The following is a 12,690-nucleotide window of genomic DNA, read 5'->3' as shown; positions in this document are numbered from 1 at the left end:
TCCCCCTCATGTTACCCCTAAACTTTTGCCCTTTTACTCTCAACTCATGTCCTCTTGTTTGAATCTCCCCCACTCTCACAATGGAAAAAGCCTATCCACGTCAACTCTATCTATCCCCCTCATAATTTTAAATACCTCTATCAAGTCCCCCCCCCTCAACCTTCTATGCTCCAAAGAATAAAGACTCAACTTGTTCAACCTTTCTCTGTAACTTAGGAGATGAAACCCAGGCGACATTCTAGTAAATCTTCTCTATACTCTCTCAATTTTATTGACATCTTTCTTATAATTCGGTGACCAGAACTGTACACAATACTCCAAATTTGGCCTTACCAATGCCTTGTACAATTTCAACATTACATTCCAACTCCTATACTCAATGCTCTGATTAATAAAGGCCAACACACCAAAAGCTTTCTTCACCACCCTATCCACATGAGATTCCACCTTCAGGGAACTACGCACCATTATTCCTAGATCCCTCTGTTCTACAGCACTCTTCAATGCCCTACCATTTACCATGTATGTCCTATTTTGATTAGTCCTACCAAAATGTAGCACCTCACATTTATCAGCATTCAACTCCATCTGCTATCTTTCAGCCCACTCTTCTATGTGGTCTAAATCTCTCTGCAAGCTTTGAAAACCTACTTCATTATCCACAACTCCACCTATCTTAGTATCATCTGCATATTTACTAATCCAATTTACCACCCCATCATTCAGATCATTAATATATTTGACAAACAACATTGGACCCAGTACAGATCCCTGAGGCACACCACTAGACACTAGACGTAAAATGATGGAACTCAGCAAGTCAGGCACCATCTATGGAGGGAATTAAACAGTCAATGTTTGGTCCTAATGAAATGTCTCGGCCCATAATGTTGACTATTTATTTCCCTCCATAGTTGCTACCTGATCTGCTGACCTCCTCCACCATTTTGTGTGAAACAGAAGGGGCCAAGAACAGGGAAGCAATAGTACAAATCACATAAAAAGGAGCCATTGCAGGTCACTTTGCCGACAAGTAAATGAGTGAGCATGAAACCAAGCAAACAGTTGGATTATAGCAGGATGGTTCTGCAGGAAAATAATCAATGGTGTGAATAAGTTTGCAGAAAGACCCAAGGACATGCAGGGATTGTTGACTTGCTCACTCACAGAAGTACGACGTTTCATTATGTTTAAAGTCTGATTGGAATAATCCACCATATAAGTCCTGGGAAAAGTGGACATGTATTTGAGAAGTAATAGAACGTTCACTTGACTTTCAAAAGGAAAGTTTGAAGAGGAGATGTAACATGCTTATCAGCAAAGGATTATTCTTAATTCAGTGAAAGGTCTCAATTAACTTCACAGGTGAGATTTTCCAGAAAATATGAGACTGAACCTTCGAGGACCACAAAAACCTTATTAGAGGCAGGTTTCAGGAAGTGTTTTATTGTTGGAGAGAGTATCAAGAAAAGGGCTTCACCAACTAAAGGCAAACTGCCAATAGTAATGAAATGAAAAACCACAGATCATTCATTATTTTTTGACTTTGCAGGCAAGCTTGTTATCCTCAAGTCTTTCTGCATGTTTCACCGAGAGTACTATTTGCAAATCTAATGTTTTATGAACTTGGGATTGTACTTGCTGAAAGAGAGCTGCCAGAGGATATTTTTAGGAGATAAATAAATGAACCTCAATAACACTGTAGTAGCATTACACATTTTATCAAATGGGGCAATAATGAATCAAACTTTGTGAGGGAAGAAGCACTGATCATTCACATTTTAGTGTTTTGAACAGTGAGTGATGAATGTGTGGCACAAACTGTTGGGAGGTAAAAAAGATTGAGTGTTGGAAATTTTAAGAACTGAACAGGGGTTCGAAGTCTCCTTAATCTTTTCTGGCCCCATATTTTACTGTATCCCACGAGTTCTCAGTGTCCATCCAAATTCTACAATTTAGATTTGAAGATCTAATGAAACACTTTATTTACATACCTGTATTACTAGACCTGAATTTATGATAATTAAATAATCAAACATAACCTGATGTGAGATCACATGCGAGTCAATCATTTTCAATTCAAATGATTTTCACCCAAACTGTGACTTTTAAAAATAGCTAATTTTAAAAGCAATTTTTGTAAATGTTGCAAACCAGTAAACTATTGAGGTAACACAAACTAATTCAAATGACTTTGGTTCAAAGTCTATGACCACCCAACTTTCCAAGAAAAGCCGATCTCTTGCCCTGACCTTGTAAGTGTTGGAAACTGAAAATCTTCATGACATTTCAGAGTTAGAAATCTGTGAAGTTTTTCATAAGGGGGCATATATCCAAGGCAGTGAAGCCAAACTTCATTAACAAAGCAAAATATCTACTGGTTCCAAGACAAGCACTGTACCTCCAAATTAAAATAAAATCTTAAAAGACTTGGTATCATATCTCTCCAACTCAACTCAGGAAGAACAGATACTTTTCTGATCAGCAGAGGCTCGACTTACTGCTGATTCAGTTTCAACTAAGTGGGAAAGTACTTCAAGGCCTATCAGTAAATCGCTATTTAAAATTGTCTCTGTTTTGTATTAAATGAGGAGAGGAGAGTCCATCATTGTTGATTAACTGTTCTACAGTGACAAGCATCATCACTTTTAAACAACTGCCACACAGATCTATTTGTAACTGGAAATAAACTACCTGGCCAAGACTTCTGGCTTATTCAAATTCAATTAATACTGATTGTCAATGCTAAATATTTGTTTCTAATATGACCTAGTTATTTTTGGTTTTAGCCGTGATTCTCATTGCCAAGTTGTGGGCTCTAGTCATTCTCCAAAGGCTGGAGCATGCAACCTACAATGGCTCTTCAATACAGTACTGAAAGAGAAACACAAAGTCATGAAATGTTAAAACAAGGTCTGACTTGTCTTTTCAGGTAGACAATAAAAGAAAATCTATAGCCTGATCCTGAAGATCTAACCAATATCTCCTACATCTCACCAAAATAAATTATCTGGCTCTTTCTAGATGCGTACTCTGAAAACTTGTCTGCCATGTTACAGTACAATTTGTGCTTGAAATACACCTCACTAGCTGAAGCTCTTGAATGTCTCCTGACAGCAAGAAAAAATCCTTTCTTCTTTAACAATTTTTTAAATATAAATATTCAAATCAAATGCTCAGATTTAAAGATCAAAGGAGGAGTTTTGACCATGATCAAGAGGACCACAGTAATCAACTTTCTACAACTGCAAAGCCCTTACTACAAAAGAGCCTGTGTTGACAGTGCTAAGAAACGTAATTACCGATCTCACTTTGGCTATCTGATACTCAGAACTAGGATGCTGCAAATGGAGACATAACTATTGCTACAAAATGCCTGTACCAAATAACACCTGCAAAGATAGAAACTTGGACTCTTGGTTTGGCAAGCAATTCAAAGACTGCATTAAACCAGTTCCAATTAGTGGCTAGAAAGCTTAATTCAAAAGAAACACAAATCAAAGTACTAATGTTTCATCCAATAAAAATGATGTAGCATGCCCCACTGATGACTAATGGATGTCACAATTTTGGAGGATAGCAACAAATATCTACATCAACACACTTGCAGACCAGAGCTGGTCTGCAGAAAGGTTTCAGGTTAACACCTGCAACTCAGCATTCGTATTAACTTAAAAATACAGTTCAAAAATATAAAGAGTTTTTTTTTTGAAAAGTCCCAGCCTGTTTAGCATTTAGTAAACTATCTTAAGCTACTAGAACAGTTTTCCACTGCACTAGTGAGTTAATACAGCTAGCTTTGATGTAAGTAATAGCAAAGCTACTACCCAACTTGCTTTCTAGAATGGATGGAATAGTCATAGCCATAGTCATACTTTATTAATCCCGGAGGAAACTGGTTTTCGTTACAGTTGCTCCGTAAATAATAAATAGTAATAGAACCATAAACAGTTAGTAATATGTAAATTATGCCAGTAAATTATGAAATAAGTCCAGGACCAGCCTATTGGCTCAGGGTGTCTGACCCTCCAAGGAGGAGTTGTAAAGTTTGATAGCCACAGGCAGGAATGACTTCCTATGACACTCAGTGTTGCATCTCGGTGGAATGAGTCTCTGGCTGAATGTACTCCTGTGCCCACCCAGTACATTATGTAGTGGATGGGAGACATTGACCAAGATGGCATGCAACTTAGACAGCATCCTCTTTTCAAACACCACCGTCAGAGAGTCCAGTTCCATCCCCACAACATTACTGGCCTTACGAATGAGGTTGTTGATTCTGTTGGTGTCTGCCACCCTCAGCCTGCTGCCCCAGCACACAACAGCAAACATGATAGCACTGGCCACCACAGACTCGTAGAACATCCTCTGCATTGTCTGGCAGATGTTAAAGGACCTCAGTCTCCTTAGGAAATAGAGACGGCTCTGACCCTTCTTGTAGACAGCCTCAGTGTTCTTTGACCAGTCCAATTTATTGTCAATTCATATGCCCATGTATTTGTAATCCTCCACCATGTCCACCCTGACCCACTGGATGGAAACAGGGGTCACCGGTACCTTAGCTCTCCTCAGGTCTACCACCAGCTCCTTAGTCTTTTTCACATTAAGCTGCAGATAATTCTGCTCACACCATGTGACAAAGTTTCCTACCACAGCCCTGTACTCAGCCTCATCTCCCTTGCTGATAGTATGGAATAGTATGGTAAATAAAAGTATAAAATCATGAGCCAAATCATGGGCTACCATGAAGCCTAAAGGAACATGTAATCCTGGTTTCAGTATTTTACTTTCCTTACAGCGTAACTTTCACTATGAAGTTCCCAACTTCTACTTTCTGACTGGTCTATTAAACACCAGCATGTCATTTTTGTAGCACAACTTTAAGATGACACATCATACAGGTTTTCACTGTTACTGGGCTGAGCTTCCCACCCAGGCTGTTCCATTAACACAATCTGCAGTGTTCTCAGATGGAGGAAAGGGATGTGGGAGGAACAAACACAAGGGGCAAACATAATAAGTAATCAAGTTTATATTTAACCCAATTTTTTTTTTCCACAAGCCTAAATCAAGGAGGAGAACGTAATTCTTCATTGAACTTCAGCCAGTACCCAATTTTCTCCTTAGTGTCACAGAAACAAGAATTTCAGGTGCATTATCTATGGTCCAACAAGTTATTTTGTCTACCATTAAACAAGAAGTAAAAATGACTGTTTAATTCTTTGGTCTCATGAAATCATTAAGAGCTTGAGGCTGACGTTGTGAAAGGTTTTCACTAACTATTCAAAGAGCACAAGGACAAAAGGGACCTCCACCCCACCGATGATAATGATTTTTGTTTTAAAAATCTCCCTCCCTTTTACTCTCTGATTTTCTGTTATTGCGATACTCTTAAGTATCATCAAGCGAGAGGACAGATGCAGGATATTTGTTCACAGTCAGGGTCAGATCGGAATGTGAATGGTTAATTTACTTGCTAGTTGAAAGCTGCATCCACTGTGCTGGTCGTCGATTAGCTCGTTCGGGGGATAGAGCAGCTCTTTCCCATTGGTTGCTTTGTGTGCCACAACACCAATTTCTGGTTCCAGGTACCTCAGGGATGTAGGAATAGGTGGTGCAAGAAACTTGCTCTCTTTTCCAGTGTCTCCAGAGGCTCAGCTTCACAGTGAGGCTGAGATCAGTGTTGAGGAGCCATTGGGAAAGTATGTTGCAGATATCAGAGGCCCATGTGCTGTTGAATGTTTAGTTTTGTACTTGTGTAACCTGTAAATACTTAACAAAGTACCTGTTGAGATTGAAGTATTAATGAATGTTCAGTGTCATAGTTTTTGTAACTTAGGGTGGATTAGATAAGTACTTGTTTGGTTGAGTGTTTTAGTTTGTTTGTAAGTAAATGGTTGATGTGTTCACTCACAATCTGTGTTTTCTGTTTCATCCACTGAATCCTCAAACCTGTTTCCACATTATATTTGGCTGCTAGACGAGGATGATGCGTCCTTGCCTTTGTTATGCATTGAAAGCAGAAAGGCTGTGGAACATGACCAAGATATCCTAATGGAGAGGGAAACACTGAGCCAAAATCGCAGATGGATTACTGTCAGAAATGTTTTTTCTGATAAGACATAGATGAAATGAAAGAACACATAACAAAAGTTGAAGAATTCAATGTAGAGTCCTGAAAATTGCAATGCGTTCAGACAAAAGATGAGCTATTGTTCAACAGGTTTGCATTGTTGAAAAAGTTCAGGAGGCACAGAGAGACAAGTCACAGTTTGGAGAACTGAGGAGGCGCACAACCAGTAGTAATGTGCTTCCAAGTGCCACATTAATCCACTTGGACTCACCCCATCAGAGGTATTCCACTTGTTCTACCATTCCTACCCACCACCTCACTTCTAGAAACTAAGTTGCTTTCTCCCTTTCCCAGTTCTGATGAGGAATTCAGACCTAAAATGCCAATTCTTTTTTTGTCTATCCAGAAATGGTGCCTGACCTGCTAAGTATTTCAAATAGTTTGTTTTCACTTCAGATTTCCAACGTATGTGTTTCCCCACCTCCAAAGGTAATGAATGGAACCCCTACCCATCTCACTCGCAGTCAAACTCTTCTTCCCTCACCACTGACAAAATCTATAGTAACATTATCTGAGTGGTGAGACTCATACAAGTGTCCCTTCCTGATGTATACCGCTGTTTGAACTCCAGCTTATCGATCGAGTTCCTCGAGCTACGTACTCTTACTGCAGATGTGGATGCTGTGGATCACATCGGTCTCACCAGATCCCACAACACATCACACGCCCACCTTAACTTATGTACTTATTGAGCCGCTCAACTCAGAACCTGCAGTATTTAATAGAACTTTGCTCTAAGGTATCAGTTTTTTTGTTTTACATTTAAGTCAGTGCAAACTTCAAGAGACACTTGTTAAAACGCAATAACTTGCTGCCTCAAGTAATGTCACATTAATTGCTTTTCCCTAGTCTTCTCAAATTCTCTCTCATTCGCTAGAAGCCGAACAGAAACTTTAAGGAAAAGAACAGAAGAGAAATATCTTCAGTTAACAGTTGTGAATCTTCAGAATCCTCTACCTCCATTTTGAGTATGTTCCTATGAATAATAAGGGAAAGGACATAGGGATGAAATGGAAGAAGTCCATTTGGATGATCAGTCATGATTCTGCTGAATAATAGAACTGTCTTAATGGAGCATCTGGCCTATTCCTGCACCTATTTTATTTTCAAAAAAGACAATGACCAACAGCTTAAGGTGAAATTAATTATTATTCTGCTTATGCTGATGATGCTCAAAACAAATTGATACTTCTAGGGTGTCAAGAAATTAGTTTGATGGCACTAACTCAATTAGGATTCAAAGTTGCCTCTCCCAACATGCCTCATCCTCTGTTGTATTGCTCCATGCTGCAAGATTATTAATATGAGAGATCAACAAAACAGAGAAACATTGCTCATTAACATCCAAAATGGTACTTACCAGTTTTGACATGTCCCTACTCGCATTACAGGCTACAAATTAAATTACTTATTTTGGAGGTAAATTTGGACTAACTTGAGCAGTGATCCAATCTGAGATCGTCAACACAAGATCTACTATCTACAGCCATTTCATAATCTGACAAATTCTGTTTGTGGCAGACTTTGACTTTCCAGTGAACTTGTGATAGATACAAATCCACATTTAAACTTCTTATGTGAAACCGCATGAATCTGCAGCCTCATGAACTACCGCAGCTCATGACTTGAAGCTGCGATACTCTATTACTCACACCGTACCGTACAACATTTCAAGATTTTGACCCACCAACAACGAAGTATCATCAATATCTTTGTAACTCAGGATGTCAGGGTTCTGATTTTCCAAAGCACCTGCTGTCCAGGTCTTTCCAGATGATAGGAAGTCACAAGTCTGAAATGCGCTTTAAAGAAATCTTGGCACATTGCTGCACTGCAGTTTAGAGATGGTACATTCTGCAGCCATCAATGTCAAAGCAACATATCCAGTGCTACCAACAGCCAGTGTTCATCCACTTCCTAACCTCCTCCACCAAAGTAACTAGGTATAATATTAACCTCTGCGATTTCACACTACATACCTCAGAATTGCTTTCAGAAATGAGAAACATATTTGAAATTTGATCAGCCTTTCAGCATGACCAAATTTAAAGGATTTAAGATTGCATTTGTACATTAACAACTAACCCACAGTGCTGGACTGCGGATTTCCTTTAAAGAAAAGCCTTGAATTTCCCACGCAAAATACTTCTGAACAACCAGTATATTTTCAGAACATGTTCATGATGATGGCACTTAGTCATGGGAATCAGTACTTACCCTGAACCTGTAGGGGCTCCAGTTGCCACGGACACTGGTGTAGTAGAAGAACATTTCTCCTCCACATTATTCTGCTTTTGCAAAAAGTTTTTTGCTTCTTTGGAAGCAGCATCCACTTCTTTAGTTATCCTAAAAAAATAAATAGCTTTAATGAAAAACAAAAAATAAGAATATCTCAAAACAGGTTGCACATTATATATTATTCATTAAAATAACAAAATGTATAGACTAACCTCCAGTCTAAGTTAAAACTGAAGATAACAAAGTGATTATTCATATTGAACTTTACATCTTTAGAATATTCTAAGCCAATATATATCCAACATAAGGAACTTAAGACATTAGCAGTGTTGCGAAACGCAGTGGCCTATTTAAACAGAGCAACAGCAAGAAGATCGTGGTCACAAATCCTTGTTTTCTTGCTTTCTGCAAGTACCAGGAGTAGGATGAAATGCACAGCCTTCAGATTGTGAAGAGGATATTAGCTCTTTTTGGAGAAGCCACCACTTTGGGCTGCAGCTTTAAAATAAAAGGTTACCCATTAAAGATGTAGCAAAACTTTTTTTACCCCCTCAGAGCCTTTGTAAAGGCTGATTTATACTTGTGCGTCAAATGTATGCCGTAGGTACGGTGTAGCCGCAAACCCTACGCAGTGTCTACGCAAACCCTACGCCGTAGCCTAACGTGCACCTCTCCCAAAATGTAACTACGTGTCGCGGCAACGCAGACTGAAACAACTGTGATTGGTCCACTTGGTAGCATCGCATTTCCTCCTACGCTGCAATAGCTTCCCATTGGGCGACTGAAGGGCAGGGAAGGAACTCTGGCTGCAATGCTTTCCATAAAGCTTTACAGACCTCTGAAATTATGGAGGACACATTTCGCTTTTACGAAAGACCTACATTAGTACCTGTTTTTGCTAACCAAAAGAGTATTTTCGCTTTTACGAGAAAAGACGCTCGCTTTAAACTTGTTTACCCCGAGAAAGACTACCATGACCATGAAGCCTTGCGTGGGCAGGTGTGTGTGCATGCATGACGTGCCGAATTTTTCGACAAATCCATTTTGGCTCAAAATTCTCGATTCTGTTAAGGGATACTACACTATACATACAGAAAATGCACCCTCCTTCTGTTTCAGTCGCCATTGTTTGAAGTTTGAGTTTCTTCATGTTGAGTTTCAACACGAAGAAATTCAACACAGTGGCATGGAAATCCCACCGCCAACTAGTATTTTGGCGGCAAATTGCAGAGCGACGTGGACACACCAACGCACAAGTATAAATGCTCACAATGGCGTAGCCCACTTGCGTAGGCTACGGCGTAAGCTAGTACGCACAAGTATAAATCAGCCTTTATTCTGCTTCCACCACCCTTTAAGGAAGAGAGTCTTTGAATATTTTTAAGGAAGAGATAGTAAAATATTTCAAGAGGATAGGAGTGAAAGGTTACCAAGTGAATGCAGCTTGCAATCATTATCATCTTTGATTATTTTAGATGCAGGAACAAAGTAGCTCACACCTGCAACTAAATTGTATCTTAACAGCATAAAAACACCTTGCCCAACTCAGCAGCATTCTTGCTGGAGTTCTCAGATGTGAGCATTTAATTCACTATATCAGCATTGTTCCTCAGCATCCCAGATCTTTCACATTACCTATGACTGTGTGGCACAGTTCTCAGTTTTCATCTATGTCTACTGTAAAGTCTCTGCACTGACATGCATCAATAGAAATACAGTTTTTCTTGGCTACGAATTTCCTTGTTCCATCCATTATCTGTAATTAAAAAACAAACTACAGGAGGAACTCAAATATTGCTTGACCCACTGTGAGGGCAAGAGACAGAAGAGACCCTGCATCAGGACCTTTGTCTGTCCTGATGTTTGTAAGCCATTTTGTTCATTTCTATACGCCGCAAACACAGTGAAAGAGCACACTAGTCATTGACTTAAGCTGAACACCACTGGCAAGCCTAATTTCAAATGGATTTTTGTAAACCATCTAAATTTTGTTTTGACCTTTAAATGTCAACATCACTTATAATATGCCTTTGGAATGCATTCAGAATCTAACAAGTGGATTTTAAAATATCACCATACAGTTTAATTCTTCCTTCTGATAATCTTTTAAAATTTCAAAAACTTTATTGATTGCCTTTTTCCCCTGCATGAGTGCTTCACATATTTAGTCTTCAATTTTGGAAGCTGCCATGCAAAGGATCATGAAATAAGAAAACAATAGCTCTGAATAATTTGTAGTATTAAACTGGCTCCATCCATTAATTATGTTCCCATTTCTCTCAGAAGGGTTAATGACATTGAAGCAAAATTAACATAATGTTTTTTAAAAAGCAAGCAAAATGATAATTAAGCAAAAATGGACTAGCGGGAGGACAAGGAAAGTTGTAATTGAGAACACACAGTTTGACTGAGACACAAAATTGTAGGTTGAGTATCCCAGTCAAGCTGCCTGACTCAATTATAATCCTTCCTGGATTACTTATCTATTATTGTTATTGATTCATACCAGAGAGGTTTAATAGTCTATTACTATATCATATTTTTACTTCTTATAGCATACAGTTTTGTTTATGCAGCTTTCTTCCTCCACTGGCAGACAAAACGCAATGCTTCAATTCTTTCCATTCCTCAGAAAAAGAAATCAAATCTCCAAACTACATTTGGAACAAGGAAAAGGAAAACAGCTAAATAAAAACAAAGACAATGACAGATAAAACTAAACAAACAATCTACAAATTAAAGTGATAAAAAGAACCAGTTTCACTGAGATCGTTGGTCAGATGCATAACGTTTGGAAAAGAAACTCACATTCAGTCATTTGTATTCATCATAAACCCTGGTATTTCTCACTAGCAGTACTGGTTTCCAGACACTCAGGTCTGTTCATTGAAGAATACTGAGAGGCAAGTAGAGCTAACAGCCAATATTCCCGATGTGCATTGCAATACAGGTGTCCCCCGCTTTTCCAACGTTAGCTTTACGAAACCTCACTGTTACGAAAGACCTACATTAGTTCCCTGTTTTCGCTAACAGAAGGTGTTTTCACTGTTACAAAAAAAGGCAGCGTACGATAAAAGGCAGCGCACGCCCCGAGCAGCTGCTCCTCCCCCAGATTCGGACCTGTATTCTCGCCGGCATTGCTTAAGCACGTGCCTGTGAGCATCCGTTTGCAAGATGAGTTCTAAGGTATCAAAAAAGCCTGAAAGAGCTTGTAAGGGTGTTACACTTCGCGTAAAACTAGACATAATTAAGCTTTTCGATCGTGGTGAACGAAGCAAGGACAAAATGAGTCTGGCTTGTGGAAGTTGACGAAGATGATGTTGAAGAGGTTTTGGCATCCCATGACCAAGAACTGATAGATGAAGAGCTGATGCAATTGGAAGAGAAAAGGATAACAATCGAAACCGAATGCAGTAGCGAATGGACCGAAAGTGAAGTCATCCAGGAACTGAACGCGAAGCAACTGCGTGAGATTTTCGCTGCAATGATAAAGTATGACTTTAATTTTGGAAGGGTACGTCGGTTTAGGGCATATTTGCAGGATAATTTGAGTGCTTACAAAGAACTGTATGATCTAAAAATGTGCGAGGCTAAGCAGTCAAGCAAGCCTTCCACATCAGCCACAGCAGATGACGAACCTCGACCTTCAACATCGAGGCAGGCAGACACAGAAGAAGATGACCTGCCTGCCCTGATGGAAACAGACGACAAGATGACACCCCGGTGTCCCACCACCCCAACCCCTGGGCCGCGGACAGGTACCCATCCGCGAAGAATGCAGCGGTGGCCGAGAGGCACCCAGCACATCTTTGCGTCGCCTCTGATCTAGGCCAACATTTACGTGCCAGGCGGCTCCTAATTAATTAGCTTGTTTGTTTCAGCTTTTTTCTTAAAGATGTGCTGGGTGCGTCCCAGCCACCACTGTACCACTGCATGTTTCGTAGATCAGTAATAGTTCGCTGCCCGGAGGGTGGGGGCCACTGCACCACCCCAACCTCCGACGACTCAGCCCAACACACCGTCATCAGCGTGCTCAATGTCTTCCCGATTCCCGTATACTACACTATACATACATTATTTCTACTTTATATAGACTGTATTTTTACGTGTTATTTGGTATGATTTGGCAGCTTCATAGCTTAAAGGTTACTGGAGAGCGCTTACGCCGTGTTTTTGCCGACGGCGCTTGTGCCGTGTTTCTGCCGGCGGCGCTTGTGTGAGACTTTCACTACGGAGAACAGTGCGGCAATGATTGTGGAAAAGTATTTCTACTTTATATAGGCTGTGTATTTATCATATCATTCCTGCTTTTACTATAT

At 39.8% G+C, this 12,690-nt stretch overlaps 1 protein-coding gene across 1 annotated transcript in view; it reads right to left on the bottom strand.

The window, feature by feature from the left end:
- The window catches only part of cfdp1 (craniofacial development protein 1), a 244,504-nt gene that overhangs the window by 168,721 nt on the left and 63,093 nt on the right, over nucleotides 1-12,690 (bottom strand). Inside the window, exon 5 of the mRNA XM_063066810.1 lies at nucleotides 8,351-8,479. Within this exon, the coding sequence (XP_062922880.1) occupies nucleotides 8,351-8,479 (129 nt within the window). The remainder of the gene's footprint in view (nucleotides 1-8,350; nucleotides 8,480-12,690) is intronic.

This window comes from Mobula hypostoma, chromosome 14 (assembly GCF_963921235.1).
Source record: "Mobula hypostoma chromosome 14, sMobHyp1.1, whole genome shotgun sequence".
Lineage (NCBI taxonomy): Eukaryota > Metazoa > Chordata > Chondrichthyes > Myliobatiformes > Myliobatidae > Mobula > Mobula hypostoma.
This window is presented reverse-complemented; position numbering and strand designations above follow the sequence as displayed.